Source organism: Dipodomys merriami, unplaced genomic scaffold, assembly GCF_024711535.1.
Source record: "Dipodomys merriami isolate MVZ:Mamm:240054 unplaced genomic scaffold, mDipMer1.0.p SCAF_525, whole genome shotgun sequence".
In the NCBI taxonomy this organism is placed as follows: Eukaryota; Metazoa; Chordata; class Mammalia; order Rodentia; family Heteromyidae; genus Dipodomys; species Dipodomys merriami.
Genome location: NW_027206097.1, coordinates 388,173 through 405,951, shown reverse-complemented (window position 1 = coordinate 405,951; position 17,779 = coordinate 388,173). Strand labels below are relative to the sequence as shown.

Sequence of the window (17,779 nt, the reverse complement as noted above, 5' to 3'; positions counted from 1 at the left end):
CGAAGCTCAGAACCAGACAAGAGCGAGAGCGACGGTGGAAGAGCGCGCGGGCGCCGGCCCGGGCGGCGCGACCCCAGGGCGCACGCGCGTGGCGGGAGGGGCAGGACGCGCACGCGCGGTGGTGTGGTCGCGCGGCCCTTTCTCTCGGGCCCGCCCCCTTCATGCGCTTCCCGGGAGGCGGCCGGAGGCCGAGCGGGGAAGTGTGGGGCGAGGTGGGTGGGGCTCCGCGCGGGAGCGCAGCCCCCAAAAGAAGGAGAGGGGCGGGGCGGCGGCGACGTCGCCCGGCAGCCCTCCAATCAGGGGCCGGCGCTGCCCCGCCTCCTCCCCGCGCGCTATTGGCCGCGGCGGCCCGGGGGCGGGGCCTGCCGCGGGTCGGGGAGGGCCGGGGGCGGGAGGAGAGGAAGGCGCTGGCGGGCCGTGATGGCGGCGGGTGATGGGGCCGTGAAGCCCGGCACCCTGGGGAGCGGCGGCGGCGGCGGCGGCGGCGGCGGCGGGGACGGCGGGGACGGCGGCGGCGGGGACGGCGGCGGGGGCCCGGGCGCGGCGGGCGCGGGCGGCGGCTGGGCGGCGGCGGCGCCGGCGCTCCTGGCGGGGGGCGGGGAGACGCTGCTGAACGTGGCGCTGCTGGCGCTGGTGCTGCTGGGGGCCTACCGGCTGTGGGCGCGCTGGGGGCGCCGCGCGCGGGCCGCGGGCGCGGGCGCCGGCCCCGACGGCCCCGCCGCCGCGCTGCCCCGCATGAAGAAGCGCGACTTCAGCCTGGAGCAGCTGCGCCAGTACGACGGGGCCCGCACGCCGCGCATCCTGCTGGCCGTCAACGGGAAGGTCTTCGACGTGACCAAGGGCAGCAAGTTCTACGGCCCGGGTGAGGCGGGACGCCCGGACGGAGGGACGGAGGGACGGAGGGAGGGAGGGAGGAGGGCCCGCGCCGGGACCCCGGACGGCCCGGCCCCGCGCCCCCCCGACGGCCCGGCCCCGCGCCCCCCCCCCCACGGCCCCGACGGCCCGGCCCCGCGCCCCCCCCCCACGGCCCCGACGGCCCGGCCCCGCGCCCCCCCCCCCCACGGCCCCGACGGCCCGGCCCCGCGCCCCCCCCCCACGGCCCCGACGGCCCGGCCCCGCGCCCCCCCCACGGCCCCGACGGCCCGGCCCCGCGCCCCCCCGACGGCCCCGACGGCCCGGCCCCGCGCCCCCCCGACGGCCCCGACGGCCCGGCCCCGCGCCCCCCCGACGGCCCCGACGGCCCGGCCCCGCGCCCCCCCGACGGCCCCGACGGCCCGGGCCCTCAGGACACCCGACCCTGCTCCCAAGGCCGCAGCTGTAGGTAGTGCGCCCCCCCAGGGCCCTCCCCCCAGAACCCCTTCCCACCCCACTCCTCCCCCCTCTCGGGCTGGAGTGTCCCCATTTCTAGTTGTCATTCGGGAGGTGTGATTTCCAGAGTAACACCCGGACCTGGCGGCTTGGGCCTCGCTCGCTCTGAGGCCGGCTCAGGAGCACGCCCAGCCCAGCCCAGCCCGGCCCGGCCCGGCCCGGCCCGGCCCGGCCCAGCCCAGCCCAGCCCAGCCCAGCCCAGCCCAGCCCAGCCCGGCCCAGCCCAGCCCAGCCCGGCCCGGCCCGGCCCGGCCCAGCCCAGCCCAGCCCAGCCCAGCCCAGCCCAGCCCAGCCCAGCCCGGCCCAGCCCAGCCCAGCCCTCCGTCTGGAAGCCCCGTGTGCGAACCATCTTGGGCGCTTTCCGAACCGGTTGGGCCCAGGGATGCTGTGCAAGGTGGCCGCGGGCTGGGCTGCGGGTCTTCGCGGGCGCTCAGCAGGCTGTCTGTCTGGTGTGTGAGTACTGAGACAAGTATCCAGCCACATACCCTTTGGTGGTAGGACGAACGGGAAGGTGGAAGAGCCGTGAGTTAAGACCCGCTCCCTGCCGCGTAGCTTTGCTTCTGCCCCCGCCGCTGCAGTGCGGTGGGAAGGCGGGAAGGCACCCTTCAGACTCATGGAACTTATTGGTGTCCCAGAAATTCACAACGTGGTTTATCAAGGCCGTGCAGTGGTAAATGCTAAGCTTTACTAAGACTGTACAGTAAGTAATGGAATTTGAGACCTAAAATGACCCGTTCCTGGAAAGAATGCATCCAGCAGTAGGAAGACCTGCTGGTTTCCTTAATCTTTGTAGTATTTGGGATTAATTGGCATTTGTGAGTACATACTTGTGCTTACATGGGTTAGATGATACTCTGCAAGTGCTTGGTTTGTTGCTTGCTAGATGGCAGCCTGGGAATCCATCTATTTAATTTCTTTGATGCTTGTGTGTATCTGTTCAGTCCTTCCAAGACAACAGATGTCTCTTCCTATTGTCATCAGCTAAAATGGTTAATACTTTTTTATTTATTAGCATGTGGGAGTAGAGAATAGGGCCAAACTACAGTATTTGATCAGATGAGCTAAAGTTGTTGTTGTTATTGTTGCTGTTTGTCACTTGTGGGGCTTGAACTCTGAGCCGGGGCGCTGTCCCCGAACTCTTCAGCTCAAGGCTAGCGCTCTACCACTTGAGTCACAGTACCAGTACTGGTTTTTTGGTGCTTTATTGAAGATAAGAGTCTCATGGCGGGGCTGGGAAGGTGGCTTAGTGGTAGAGCGCTTGCCTTGCATGCATGAGGCCCTGGGTTCGATTCTTCAGCACCACATAAACAAAAAGAAAAAAGCCCGAAGTGGCACTGTGGCTCAAGTGGTAGAGCGCTAGCCTTGAGCTGAAGAGCTGAGGGACAGCGCCCAGGCCCAGAGTTCAGGCCCCACAACTGGACCCAAAAAAAAAAAAAAGTCTCATGGCCTTTCCTTCCTGGGCTGGCTTTGAACATGATCCTCAGATCTCAACACCTGGCTGCTGAAGTTTTTTAATTAAGGATTTATACAGTATTTTGTGACTACTTAAAGCATTTTCACCACTGCTTTACAGTATATGGAGGAGTTGACTTAGAAGCCCATAGAAATAGTCTACATGTACACAGCTTAGCTAAAAGGTCTGTCATTGTACCCGTCTCACCTGGCTGAGGTAAAGTCTTGGTACAAAGTACAGTGGTCTGTGATGGCTTAGCCACAGGCAGCGGCAGATGGCCCTTGTCAGAGGCGAACAAGAGTGACAAGCTAAGGAGAGAGCAGAGAAGCCGGTTTTAGGTGAGCCTTCCACCAATTCTACATGATGATCAGAGATAATAGAGATAGTTGGAATATCATATTGAAAGTCATAATGGATTTTGAAGACTTAAAGGAAGCCAGAAATCAGGCGCTGGTGGCTCACGCCTGTCGTCCTGGCTACTCAGGAGGCTGAGATCTGAGGATCACAGTTCAAAGCCGGCCTGGGCAGGCTTGTCTCCAGTTAACACCAGAAAACCAGAAGTGGTGCTGTGGCTCAAGTGGGAAGCTGCTCTCAGCTGAGGGACAGCACCCAGAGTTCAAGCCAAGTGATCAGCAACAACAAACACACAAAAGGGAAGCCAGAAAATTTTATGAGCTTAGACTATATTACTTTTCTACATTAATAGAAATGTGAGACTTTTGAAAAGCCTTAAAGCCAAATGTGTATGAAACAAATGTTAGGTTTTGCTTTTAGTATTTTTAATTTTATTGTTGTTAAGGTGATATACAGAGGTGTTTGCCTTTTGCTTTTAATTTTTATTTTCATCCTGAAATAACTAATTGTGTATTACTGCAGCATTCTGGGGTAAACTTGTAAGGAATCTTACTGCCTTGGTTTTATGTCCAGTGGGTAGCCATAGCGACAAGTGGAAGTTCTCAGAAACAGCCACATTACCAAGCACTAAGTCATACAGCTACCATATTGAACAGCAGAAGTCGGAGTAGGAAAAGGAGGCGGCGGCTCCATTCCTTGAGCTTATTACCTCGTTTATTTTTCAGGCAGCCCTATGATACTGGTTAGGTTCCCATTTTATATTTGTGAAAAGTGGAACTCAGCTGGCCTAAGGCATATACTAGTAAGTAGCAACACGAGAAATTAAACCAGACCACACTGGTTCAGCAGGCATCCTTCTTGCTGTCTAATCCTGTCCAGCGCACGTATTAACAGATTCAGAAGACTTGGTATGGTCTTGAATGATTTTTATTTAATATTACTTCAATGGAACTCTACCAATATGATGATCTTATTCTTTAATAGTTTATCCTTTATTCCTGTGTTTTTCTTCAACATATATAAAGCCATATCCAGCTTAAATTCCACTGAGGGAAAAATAATCTCATAAGAAGTACAACTCTGCCAAGCACCGGTGGCTCACACCTGTAATTCTAGCTATTCCAAGAGGCTGAGATCTGAGGATCATGGTTCAAAGCCAGCCCAGGCAGGAAAGTCCATGAGACTCTTATCTCCAGTAAACCACTAGAAAACCAGAAGTGGTGTTGTGGCTCAAGTGGTAGAGCGCTCACCTTGAGCTGAAGAGCTGAGGGACAGCGCCCAGGCCCAGAGTTCAAGCCCCACAACTGACAAAAAAAAAGCACAACTCTGAGATTTCCTGATCATTAGGAAGTTGGGAAAGGAACACAAGGCACATGTACCTTTGGGTCTTTCGTGTGTGTGTGTGTGTGTGTGTGTGTGTGTGTGTGTGTGTGTGTGTGTGTGTGTGTGTGTGTGTGTGTGTACGTACATGTGTGTAAACCTGCCTCTGCCCGCCCGCCGTACTGAAGCTTAGGTGCTGCTGCCCCTCAGCTGCTTCTCTTAAGACTGGCTCTACCACTTGAGGCACAGCTCCACTTCCAGCTTTTGGGGCTTATTTGGAGGTGAGACTCACGACTTTTCTGTCCCAGCTGGCTTTGAACCACGATCCTTAGACCTCATCCTACTGAGTAGCCAGGATTAAAGGCAGGGAGTCACTGGCTCCTGGTTCTTTTCCTCCTTTTTAAACTCCATCTTCAGTGTGTTAATTTAAACACTTATTTTGCAGAAATTCAGTTTAAGCAAGAGTTGACAACATAAAGACAACTATTTCATGGATAGTCTACGTAATGCAGCTCCTATCCCAGCCTTCTGCTTGGAAGCCAACTAGGACTGAGTAGCTTGGATTGTTCACTAACTTTAAATTTTAAAGTATGTCACCCAATTCCATGTTTCAAGGCATAGTAACTAAATTTGCTGATTTAAATTGTAAAAATATGAACTACAAGTTAACTCTTAAAAAGTAATAGCTGAGTATAAGTTCCAACTATTATGACGTTGCTTTGGTATATTAAACTTTGAAATAAAAATGGCCCTAAAATGGCCTTCTAAGTAAGGGCTGGGCCTTGGGGCCCACACCTTTAATCCAGCTACAAGGGAGACCAAGATGGGAAAAATCATGGTTCAAGGCCAGGCCTAGGAAAAAACTCAAGCCCTTTCATAACAAGCTAGGCATGTGCGCCTGTAGTTCTGGATTCTCTGAAAAGATGTTTTTTTGCCAGTCGTGGGGCCTGAACTCTGGGCCTGGGCGCTGTCCCTCAGCTCTTCAGCTCAAGGCCAGCGCTCTACCACTTGAGCCACAGTGCCACTTCCGGCTTTTTCTGATTATGTGGTGCTGAGGAGTCGAACCCAGGGCCTCATGCATGCAAGGCAAGCCCTCTACCACTGAGCCACCTTCCCAGCCCCTGAAAAGACTTTTTTTCAGCAGTTGAATGCTTCTGAGGAAGATTCTAAACCTTAGGTCAGGAGAAGACAGTAGATAAGGTTTTGGAGGGAGGGTGGGAGGTAATATGTTAATCAGTCCTTTTAAGCATAAACCATTCTAGAACTTGTTTGTATTGTTGATTCATTTATTTTTTTCTGAGCCAGCTATCTAAAGCCAGAAAAAAAAATATTGTGTAAAGTTTTATTTTTATATTCATTAAGTATTGAGGCTTCCTTCAAGATGTTGGCAGAGAAAGTCATTTTTCCTATTTTTTTTTTTTTAATTTTTGTTTGTTGTGGGGCCTGAACTCTGGGCCCAGGCACTGTCCCTCAGCTCTTCAGTTCAAGGCTAGTGCTTTACCACTTGAGCCACAGCGCCACTTCCAGCTTTTTCTGATTATGTGGTGCTGAGGACTTGAACCCGGGGCCTCATGCATGCATGCATGCAAGCCACCTTCCCAGCCCCTATTTGCTGTTTTTATACTGAAAACTTTATGTGTTTTATATACTCTGAAAGTGCCTGCTGAAATTTTTACAGGAAGTGGAGGTTCATATTATAACAGAATACAAAAAAAAAAAGTTGCTGGGCTGGGAAGTTGGCTCAGTGGTAGAGCACTTGCCTTGCATGCCTGAGGCCCTGGGTTCGATTCCTCAGCACCACATAAGCAAAAAGAAAAAACCCAGAAGTGGCGCTGTGGCTCAAGTGGTAGAGCGCTAGCCTTGAGCTGAAGAGCTGAGGGACAGTGCCCAGGCCCAGAGTTCAGGCCCCACAACCGGACCCACCCCCCCCAAAAAAAAAAAAAAAAAGTTGCTGTTGTGATGGACTTTTTTGTTGATTCTCTTAAATTTTATTTTCAGTAGCAGCTTTTTTACTAGCATACATTAGCTATGCAGGAAGGGGGTCTTTGTGCCTTTCTATTTCTGTGCGCAGTGTGCTCTGTTCACCTCTCCTCTCTGTCACTCTCTTTCTTCTCCCTGCCCAGGGCAGTACCAGTCGGTTTCTCCAACCCTCTTTTTTTTTGGGGGGGGGGGGTCTGGTTGTGGGGCCTGAACTCTGGGCCTGGGCGCTGTCCCTCAGCTCTTCAGCTCAAGGCTAGCGCTCTACCACTTGAGCCACAGCTCCCCTTCCAGCTTCTTTTCTTTTTGTTTATGTGGTGCTGAGGAATTGAACCCAGGGCCTCAGGCATGCAAGGCAAGCACTCTACCACTGAGCCACCTTCCCAGCCCTCTCCAACCCTCTTTCTACTCCCCTCCTGCCCCCAACAGAGCCTCTTCCCTTCCCTTCTCTTCCCCACCCAGCCCCTATTGATCAGCAGCTTTCATTTAGGTGGGTTTTTTGGTTGGTGGTGTTTTGTTTTGTTTTTTGGTGGTCATAGGGCTTGAACTCTGGGCCTGGGCACTGTCCTTCAGCTCAAGGCCAGCGCTCTACCACTTGAGGCTCAGTGCCACTTCCAGTTTTCTGGTGGTTTATTGGAGATAAGAGTCTCACAGACTTTCCTGCCTGGGCTGGTTTTGAACTGTGATCCTCAGATCTCAGCCTCTTGAGTAGCTAGGATTAGAGGCATGAGCCATCGGTGCCTGGTTATAATTTCTTTTATGAACTGCATTACTGTCGGAATTCAAATTGGTTTTCATTAATTTTTGTTTATTAAGGTGAAACAATGATTTCTTGTCTCAATATACAGATATTTTTTGGCATGTAAATGCTTTAAATATATGTATAGTCTTTACTGCATTCATTTTAAATAAATCAAGCAACTTTATTTTTCATTAGAAAAAGCTTTGTTCTAATAAGCCCTCTTACTAGAACAATTCATAATAGTAAAACCAGAAATTCTGGTTTTTAAACTGTGACCTTTGTCATATATAGTTGCCTTATAGATGCAGGAAGGCTACTATCCTTTGTAAAACTATGTTTTGTTCCTTATTAGCATATCTGTGTGTGTGTGTGTGTGTGTGTGTGTGTGTGTGTGTGTGTGTGTGTGTGTGTGTGTGTGTGTGTGTGTGTGTGTGTGTGTGTGTGTGTGTGTGTGTGTGTGTGTGTGTGTGCATGACAGGCAGTTATTCTACCACTTGAGTCACACTCCCAGCCCTTTTCTATTTTTATTTTTCAGATCGTGTCTTGTGCTTTTTGCCTAGGGCCAGCCTCAGACCGTGACCCTCCGACCTGGATTACAGGCATGCACCGACACATCTGGTTTATTGTTGGAAAGGTTTATACCTGGGCTGGAACTACAGCCCCTTGACCCGCACCACTCAAGTAACAGGTGTTAACAGGTGTGAACTACCATGTCTGACCTGGCCTTTGCATCATTTGTTTTTAAAGTTGAAACAGAAAAATCTACTTGTTCCATTCTGCAGATAAGAATGAAGACAGAGTTAACTCTTTAAATATCTTTAGTGGCTCTCACTCACCTCCAGAGTCAGAAATCTGAAGAATCATAACTTGAAGTAAGTCCAGACAAAAAAGGTTATTGAGACCCCATCTCCAAAAGTAACCAATAAAGAGTCAGGCTGGAGGTATGGCTCAAGTGGTAGAGCATATGAGCTGAGAAGGCAAGCTGAGAGAGCCCAAGGAATCTGAGTTCAACCCCAGTACTGCCAAAAAACTCTCAAATAGCTAGCCTTTGCCAATTCTATGTGTAAAACTTTCTCTTCATTCTCCAGAAATAATGTCTCTTTTTCGTGTGGGTCAGGATTTTGCTTTCATAAGTGGATCTGTTTACTTAAAAGGGTCAAATCTAGTTTCTCCCTGTTTGGAAGTACAGCTAACTAATTTGAGAGAAATTATATTCCTCCTGCCAGCCACTGGCCTGGGCATTGAAGACAGATGAACAAGACAGTGGCTGTTCTGGAGGACAGACAAGGAATGCTTCACTTGGGCCAGTTATTCCATTCCTCCCCAGAGAAATAAAGCACTCATCATAGCGATAGGCTGGCACACACCTACAACACCAGTTGATACACAGAAGCGGACCACAGGGGCTGGGAAGGTGGCTCAGCGGTGAGCACTCGCCTCGCATGCCTGAGGCCCTGGGTTCCATTCCTCCGCACCACAGAAGCAGAAAAAGCTGGAAGTGGTGCAGCGGCTCAAGTGGTAAAGCGCTCGTCTTAAAGAGCTGAGGGACAGCGCCCAGGCCCAGAGTTCAGGCCCCACAACCGGACCCCTCTCCCCCCCCCAAAAAAGAGGACCACAAGTTGGAAGCTGGCTTGAGTGAAGTTAACTCTGGATATCTAAGGCAAAATGGAGGAGGGGTGAAAGAAGTAGAGGCATAGTCAAGTGGTGTAAGGCCATGCATTCAATCCCTATACCAGAAAAAACATTTAAGCTAATTATTATTTAATGTGTTAGGAACTAATTCTTAGACCTACTCCATCTGGTTCCCAGAAATTGTAACAAGACTAGCACAGCGCCTGACACACAGTGCACAATGCTTGACAGAGTGTTATGCCTAAATCCTAGCTACTCAGGAATCTGAGGTGGGGATCATGTTTGGAGCTCAGGCAAAAAGTTAGAGCCAATCCATCTCAACCAATAAAAATTTGAGTGCAGCTGGGTGCCAGTGGCTTGCGCCTGTCATCCTAACTACTCAGGAGGCTGAGATCTGAGGATCACGGTTCAGAGCCATCCTGGGCAGGAGAGTCCATGAGACTCTTACCTCCATTTAACCACCAGAAAACCGAGAGTGACACTGTGACTGTGGCTCAAGTGGCATAGCACTGGCCTTGAGCTGAAGAGCTGAGGGACAGCGCCCAGGCCCAGAGTTCAAGCCCCATGACCAACAAAAAGAAGCATTAATAGGATCAAAGTCCAAGCCGGCCCAAGCAAAAGCAACATCCTAGCTAGGCACTGATGGTTCAAACCTCTGATCCTTGCTACTCATGAGACAGACTTGGAGGGTCAAGATTCAAAACCATCCCAGGCAGAAAAGTCTGTAAGACTCATCTCCAAATACTAGAGTGGAGCTGTGGACTGAATGGTAGGAGCCATGATAATGAAAGGCAAGCAAGAGTACAAAGTCCTGAGTTTGAGCCGAGCTGGACGTTCATGTAGGAGCTGTGTGGTAGGCATGCATGAGCTGAGCATCACACAACAGGACTAGAACGAGGCTCACTGGCACGCTCTTCCCTGCCCTCACCGCCTCACTGCTGTTGTTTTGAATGCATTTGAGGTTATCTGAAGTAATTTAAATTCAGGGCTTGTGGCTCCATTGAAAGGCTTTACTTTGATCAAACCTTTTCTCAACGCTTCGTCTATTACGTTTTGAAATTAAAACTGGGTGACAAATAATAGACGTGGCAAGGGTTTTTTAAAATTTGCACATTGAGCAAACGAAGTTGTTGTTTCTTTTTGCAGCCGGTCCATATGGGATATTTGCTGGTAGAGATGCCTCCAGGGGCCTGGCCACGTTCTGCCTAGACAAGGATGCTCTCAGAGATGAGTATGACGACCTTTCCGACTTGAATGCAGTTCAAATGGAGAGTGTTCGAGAATGGGAAATGCAGTTTAAAGGTACCTCCATCATTTTGTTGGGTTCTTTGGGAAATTAAATATGTATTCAAAGGAAGTGTGTACTGTCTCCTAGGACAGAGTGGAGCCAGACAGGTGGGTAAGAATGACAACAGAATGCATTCATAAACTGCTTTGTTGAATGGCCTATGTAAAGAGCCAAAGGAAGTCTTTTTTGTTTTTTGTTTTTCGTCAGTCCTGGGGCCTGAACTCAGGGCCTGGGTGCTGTCCCTCAGCTCTTCACCTCAAGGCTAGTGCTCTACCACTTGAACCACAGTGCCACTTTGGTTTTCTGAGTGGTTATTGAAGATAAGAATCTCATGGACTACGGTGCCTGTGCTGGCTTTGAATCGCAATCCTCAGATCTCAGCTTCCTGAGTAGCTAGGATTAAAGACATGAGCTACCGACACCTGGCTAGGTGTCTTTTTTTTTGGTGGGTCCTGGAGCTTAGATTCAGGGCCTCGGCGCTGTCCCAGAGCTGCTGTTGCTCAAGGCTAGCACTCTACCACTTGAGCCACAGCACCACTTCCACTTTTTCTGCTTATGTTGTGCTGAGGAATTGAACCCAGGGCTTCTTGCATACAAGGCATGCTCTACCACTGAGCCACCTTCCCAGCATATATTTTAATGATGTTTCTAAGCATCATAAAAAGTAACATGAGAATTTATATTTGAAAATGGACTTATTGCCAGGTATAGTAGGACATTGTACTAGCTAAAGTCTTAAAAACTGACCGTTTTGGCCAGGTGCCGGTGGCTCACCCCTGTAATCCTAGCTACTCAGGAGGCTGCGATCTGATGATCACAGTTGAAGCCAGGCTGGGCATCTTCAGTTAACCACCAGAAAACTGGAAGTGGCACTGTGGCTTAAGTGCTAGAATACTAGAATTGAGCAAAAGAACTCAAGGATAGCACCCAGGCCCTGAGTGCAAGTCCCACAACCACCCCCACTGCCCAGCCCTTCCCCCCCCACCGCAAAAAAAAAGACAGTTTTAATTTTTTTAGGACTTTTAGGTACAGTTTTAAGAACAACAGCAACAACAATAATACTATTTATCTAGACTTGTAGACCTCAGTAGTAGACCTTGTATTTAGCTCCAACCCTCATCACCACTAAAACAAAAAACTGGATCCGTGGTATGATATCAATACTGTGATTATATAATGTATTCTAAATGATCTTAACCTTAAGGAAGGAATCCTTTAGTATACCCTGATAGTTTTTACCACTGTGTGCCAGGGTATCTGACATGTATCAGACCCTGGGTCCCTCAGAACAGCTCTTCTGGGTTCTTGGCACTTGTTCTAGTACCATGATATGAAGTGATCTTGTTGTCTGTTCCTTTTGACAGCTAAGTTACTTACCCTAGCTTTAATTCACTTACCAGGGAGTTGATATCAACATGTGTTACCTGCATAAAGGCAAGAAGACCGTTTAGTTAGGAAAGGAAGGAGAGCAACGCGCCACACACTGAGACCTCAGAGAACACACAGAAGCCCCTGAGTTACTCTTACCTCGTTAGGCTTATGTTCTTGGCCTACAGTCATGTTTTATCTGTTTACCATGTGGTTCTCTACCGCATGCTGTTCCAGCCCCACAACTCCTCAGGTCAAGAAAGTCACCATTTCGGGCTGGGAAGGTGGCTCAATGGTAGAGTGCTTGTCTTGCATGCCTGAGGCCCTGGGTTTGATTCCCCAGCACCACATAAGCAAAAAGAAAAAAAAAGTGGAAGTGGCGCTGTGGCTCAAGTGGTAGAGTGCTAGCCTTGAGCTGAAGAGCTGAGGGACAGCGCTCAGGCCCAGAGTTCAGGCCCCACGACCGGACCCAAAAAAAAAAAAGAAAGTCACCATTTCATTTTTCATGTGCCCCAAAATATTAGCTCTAGATTTTTTAAAATACCACTTCTGTGCAAACTCCAGTATATTTACAAATTTTAAATAACTTAGAAGTTCCCTATATTGCCAATTGTAATCTTTAATATAATCCTTAATTATAGTACTTTGTAATCTGTCATTTAAATTATAATGTTTTGGGCTATGAAGGGTTAAAATCCTGAGCTGGGGAATATAGCTAACTTATACAACTACCTACCTAACACACATAGGGGCTTTGGGTCAGCCACAGCAACACACAGAAAAGGTTCAAGGACTGCTCTCATCCTCACATGGCCATCCTACACTACACAGTGCAGACACATGTCCAGACTGGACCACAGAGCTGGGCTGGGTGAACTGGCTGTGAGCTACTCAGCTCACTCTGAGGGGTGCTGAATGTGTGTGTTTTAAAAGATCTCCCAGTGACTCTGATAAAGGCCACGAGCACTCCTGTAAAGACTAAGTCCCATGTTTTGGTGGGGGGGTTTTGGTTGGTCAGGGGGCTCAAACTCAGGCCTGACCACTGTCCCTGAGATTTTTTTGCTCAAGGCTAGCGTTCTACCAGTTTGAGCCACAGTGCTATTTCCAGTTTTTTCTGAGTGGTTTATTGGAGATAAGAGTCTCAACAGACTTTCTTTCCTGGGCTGGCTTTAAACCATGATCCTCAGCTCTCAGCCTCCTGAGTAGCTAGGATGACAGGTGGGAGCCACCAGCACCCGGCTAATGCCCATGCTTTCTGAGCTTCCTAGATACACAAAGACCAGACATAGTAAAGTACCAGGAAGAACTTAGCCTATTCCATATGGTTCTAACGAAGCAAGCGCCTTCCCTCTGTGCAATGGAATCATGAAATAAGTTTTGATCACTACCGATCTTCTTTTGCTTTATTTTTCAGAAAAATATGATTATGTAGGCAGACTTCTCAAACCAGGAGAAGAGCCTTCAGAATATACAGATGAAGAGGATACCAAGGATCACAATAAACAGGATTGAACTTTGCAAACCACCAAAGTCAGGGGCCTTCAGAACTGCAGTTCTTACTCCCTTTCACAGAATGTCCAGTGTCTCTGGATGTGATTCACCTGCTGCGAAAAAACATTCACCCAATTGTGTACAAGAGAAGTGAGTCTTGCTGTGAAGATTTGAAAACCGGATGTTATGATGCTGCCAGACCCCTTTGTTGCAGTTGTTTGTAATGTCTGGTGGGGCTTCGTCATCCTGAGAAAAAGACAGGGATTTCTTAAATGGCAAGAAGGTCGTGCGCCTAGGGCAGCTCACTCACTCTCCTCCTCCCCCTCTCCTTCTCCCTCTACCCTCTCTCCCTCTCTCATCTGCCCCTCTCTCCCTCCATTCTTGAATTTGTCCTTTTTGTAAAAAAAAAAAAAAAAGTATCAAAGACAGCCACATATGTATTTGCTACTCAACTGTACAAATCTCAAACAAAAAACAGCAAGGGACTCTTCTTTAACTGATGTTTTTATCATTGAGGGACAGGAAGACCTGGCCAGGGAGGTAGAAGTTGCACATCAGCTTGAGTGGTTCAGGCTACTGAAATGTTAAAATGTGAATTCCCAAGCTTCTCTTTGGGCTTTGTCAAGGAGGGATAAAAAATAAAACTTATTCCTAAGAATCCATTGGAAATTAGAATGGATTTCAGGTGGATTGAAATCAAAGCAATTCCCCAACAAGATCATTTGAAACTAGTTTTACCCCTTCTGTTCTTTCCCCTAGGTCAAATCAATATTAATTGTGCCTTATTTCACTTCCATAAACTTGAATTACTTTTAGGGAAAGCCCCTATGTGAATTCCCAAGTCACTACAAGCAGGTTGAGACTGAGGTTGGAATGTTCTGTTGACTGCAAAACCTTGATGTCATCCTGTGTATATAGAATGTAAAAGGATTATTCAGTGTTAACTGCCATACGTTAATATACACAAATTTAATTAGCATTGTAATGGCCAAATGCATTCCCCCTTGTGCTTTTCTCTTTTCCAAAAAATCAAAAACAGCAACAACAAAAAACAAAAACACCCACAAACCAACAATTCTTTTTACCCCAACAGCTGCCTAATTCTAGGAATCTGACCCTCACATCTCACTGGTGTTGGGTGTGTGGGGCCGAGGTTTGGATGTCTGTTTGGGTGAGTCTGGATGTGTGCGCGCCTTGGAAGGGACTCGCGATATTGTAAATACAAGTACCATTTTAATAAAGCATGGACAATAAACCAAAATATGCAAAATTGTAAGGCAGTGCATTGTGATATCTTAATAAGACTGTGCATTGAATTCAAGATGAGAGGAAAAATCCTGGAGATGGAAAGTAGGCACTGGGTATCCAAGTTGTAAACATTATACCAGGTTTGTTGTAATGTTCAGAACCTCCACTTTTGTGGGACAGTCAAGAGATCCTACCTTACTCAGGTAAGAATTGAAATACTAAAAGTACATATTTTTACTTTGTATTTTGATGCCAACTGGTTATACTAGAAATAATAGCAATGCAGGCAGTTATTAAACAAAACAGTGAAAGGCTATTCTACCAATAGATACTAAATTCTTCAAGTATTAGGTTGAAAACACCCTCCCAAAAGCCCTGTGTATGTTGATTACTTGATTTCACCATGACTATGGAAGTCCATAGGGAAAAGTTGTACCAAAAATAAAAACAAAAGACATGGTCACTGAAGACTTTGTCTTTGGCATAATACATGCAGAAACCATCAAAGGGAAACTTCTAATGACAACATTCTGTTCAGTCAAGCTACAGAATGGCTATGAAAAGTGTTGGTAAATGCTTTGAGTGTTTTTATGTACAACTTTTTTTTTTTTTAATGGTTAAGGTACATGTCCTCTGTAGAGAACTGATACATGCCTGGGTCATTTGGGCCTGAAGTTCAATAATCTGCAGTTGTGAAGAGAGAAACCTTAAGTATTCATGCAGTAAAAATGAAATACGATCTGTTAAGAAAGATGGGTTATTTTGTGTTTGAGGCTGGAAATAAACTGTTCTAGAGATAATTCTTTGATTCCAGTTGGATGTAGCAGCTAGTCTCAGTGAGGGACCTTAATTTTGGTTATATGTGGACACACTCCCTATCCTCTATTTCCCACATTTGCTGTCTATCACTTGAGGTGCTTAAAATACAGGTACTTCTTTTCTGAGTGCCGGGGTTTGAACCCAGGCCCCATGTGTACTTGGCAGAATGTGCACGGCCGCTCACTTGGGTCACCAGTAGGGAAGGAAGGACTCCCTGAGCCTTTTCCCGCTGAAGTTCGCACCCGCCTGGGCTTTCGCACCTTCCTGCCTCTTCAGCCTATTCCCAGGGCTGCGTGCAGGTCCCAGTAGTAACTTGGAGAGAAGAAAAAAGAACATTTTAATTTTCCTTCGCAAAAACAAATTGCAGCAGACTTAATAAAAAGTACAATGAAAGTGGCCCTGAGAAGAAATGCCTTGAAGGTCACCTTTCTTCTGTAAGAAGTGCAAGAAGCATTTTCCTTACTCTGTGTGTCTCAGGCTGTGTTTGAAATAGAGAAAACTCAGGTCCAGAAGGGAGCTGGCTGCTTTCTGGTGAGCTAGTTGCTTTTGGGCAAGTATTAGGTAGGGACTTAGTATCTAGGTGGCATGTAAGTCTTTTTCTTTTGTAACCATCTAATCTGTTAATTAACAGATTGTTCCAAATCTGAACAATGTTCCCATTTACCTGGAAATAAAGTAATGATGGAGCACTGAAGGTAACCTTCAGTGATAAAAGCTCAAACTGCACTGAAGGATGGTGTCTGCAATCCTAGGACTCAATAGGTTGAAATGACAGCCCAGGCAGAAAAGTCTGTGAGACTCATCTCTAAAATAGCCAGCAAAAAGCAAGGCCAGAGGTGTAGCTTAAGCAGTATAGCACCAGCCAGACAAGTACAAGGCCCTGATTTCAAGCCCTAGTATTGCGCCCCCAAAAGTTTAGCAATAATGCCAGCAAAAATATAGTTTCCACATTTATTAAGTCTCAACATGGTATCTCCCTATTTATTTTAAATCTAGACTCATTCGGTGGGGAGTTTCTTGAAGTCATTTGCATAATGGTGAAACTGTAGTTGAGATTTCAGAGTTGGTACTGAGAGATTATGTTAATCTGTGAAAACATGACTGAGCACCCTCCCTGGACAACAGTAGTAGAGCACATAGAGCACAGGGTGTGTGAGGTATTCTGAGGAGCAAAACTGAAAAGACCAGATGACAGCAGTGAGTTCACTAGTGTGTTTCCTGTTTACCTTACAAAAGTTATGTGCCTTGCTTTAGCTGATCTTTCAACTGCCACAAAATAGTTCAGAATTACATCATAACTCAATCTGTGTTACAAAAAACTAAGATTAAAATAGTAAAATGCATGGCATATATCTTGTTCAAGGACTTTGCTCAAATGACTGAGCCTCAAAGAAAACTTTGTTCAATCCTAAACAAATAAAATCAATAGACTCACACTGTGCAGACAGAATTTAGTTCAAGTTGGAATCTGCTCGTGATAATTTTCATTTGTTAACGACTAATCTGTGGTGCCCAGTCTGAACACTAGTCTTAGATGTTGCTGTAAAGATACCTGTAGACTTGCAATCAGCTTTTCTTGGTTGTAGGGTTTGAACTTGCAGCCTGAGCACTGTCCCTGAGCTCTTTTGCTCAAAGCTAGGGCTCTACTACTTTGAGCCACAGCCCACTTCTGGTTTTCTGGTGGTAGGAGATAAAGAGTCTCATGGACTTTCCTGCCCAGGCTGGATTTGAACTGTAATCCTCAGATCTCAGCCTCCTGACTAGCTAGGATTATAGGTACTAGCTAGGATTATAAGCCACCATTGCCTGACAACAACCAATATAGATTATTCTGAATGTTTCAAACTATTACATCTCTTGACAACTTTTAAGAGCAAAACAAAATATTCTGCCTCAGAACTTAAACACAGAAGCCCTGTTTTTAGTTTACTGGCTCTCCCTGTAAGTTTTGGACTCAAGACTGCAGCATCAACTTTTACCTGAATTTGTAAACAGCCGACTCTACGGATTTCAAAATTCACAACAATGAGCCAAGTCTAAAAAATAAATAGCTGTCTCTGAATTCCCTAGCAAACTTACTTTATATTTCCTAATACATTATGAGATTGTTTTAAAGCTTTGTCTCTTTTGTAACATGACTTTTTCCAGTATTTAATACTGTATTTGACATGACCACATAGGCTTCAGTTTCTCAACTACAAAATACATTTCATCTCTGAAATAATAAATTTACTAATATGCCTTGCATTGTTCTAAAACCAGAAATAAATTTTCACCTAATCTCTGAAAATTTTATCCGATGTCTTGAGATGTACCAAGAGGAAAGATGAAACAATCCCTCTGATCTCAATGTCACCAGTCTATGGTAATATTTAGGTTGAAAAGCCTAATCCAGTCATTTTAACTCCAGAAGTACCATGAAGCTTCTTTGGGAAATAAAAAAGAAATCCTTAAACACTTGCTACTAATGGAATGTTTGGATATATTTTGCAGAACTCTAATTCATAGCTGTCTCCAAAGATGACAATTTTCAAATTATGAATATATTTCTGGGGGCTGGGAAGGTGGCTCAGTGGTAGAGCACTTGCCTTGCATGCCTGAGGCCCTGGGTTCGATTCCTCAGCACCACATAAGCAAAAAGAAAAAATGCTGGAAGTGGCTCTGTGGCTCAAGTGTTAGAGCGCTGGCCTTGAGCTGAAGAGCTGAGGGACAGCGCCCA

The 17,779-nt window shown here is 47.2% G+C and overlaps 1 protein-coding gene across 1 annotated transcript; it reads left to right on the top strand.

Moving 5' to 3' along the window:
* The first annotated feature begins 401 nt into the window (after positions 1–401).
* Positions 402–14,269, top strand: LOC138811415 (membrane-associated progesterone receptor component 2-like). Its single transcript, XM_069999165.1, has 3 exons — positions 402–862; positions 9,993–10,148; positions 12,917–14,269. Exons 1-3 carry the CDS (start codon positions 421–423, stop codon positions 13,012–13,014), a joined length of 696 nt encoding a protein of 231 aa, XP_069855266.1. The 5' UTR covers positions 402–420; the 3' UTR covers positions 13,015–14,269.
* The last annotated feature ends 3,510 nt before the right edge of the window (positions 14,270–17,779 follow it).

Excerpts from the sequence above, each read along its gene's own strand:
- LOC138811415 (XM_069999165.1), top strand. The coding sequence starts at position 421 with ATGGCGGCGGGTGATGGGGCCGTGAAGCCCGGCACCCTGGGGAGCGGC. Across the intron at positions 863-9,992 it reads CAGCAAGTTCTACGGCCCGG|CCGGTCCATATGGGATATTT; the intron begins GTGAGGCGGGAC and ends TTCTTTTTGCAG. Across the intron at positions 10,149-12,916 it reads ATGGGAAATGCAGTTTAAAG|AAAAATATGATTATGTAGGC; the intron begins GTACCTCCATCA and ends TTTATTTTTCAG.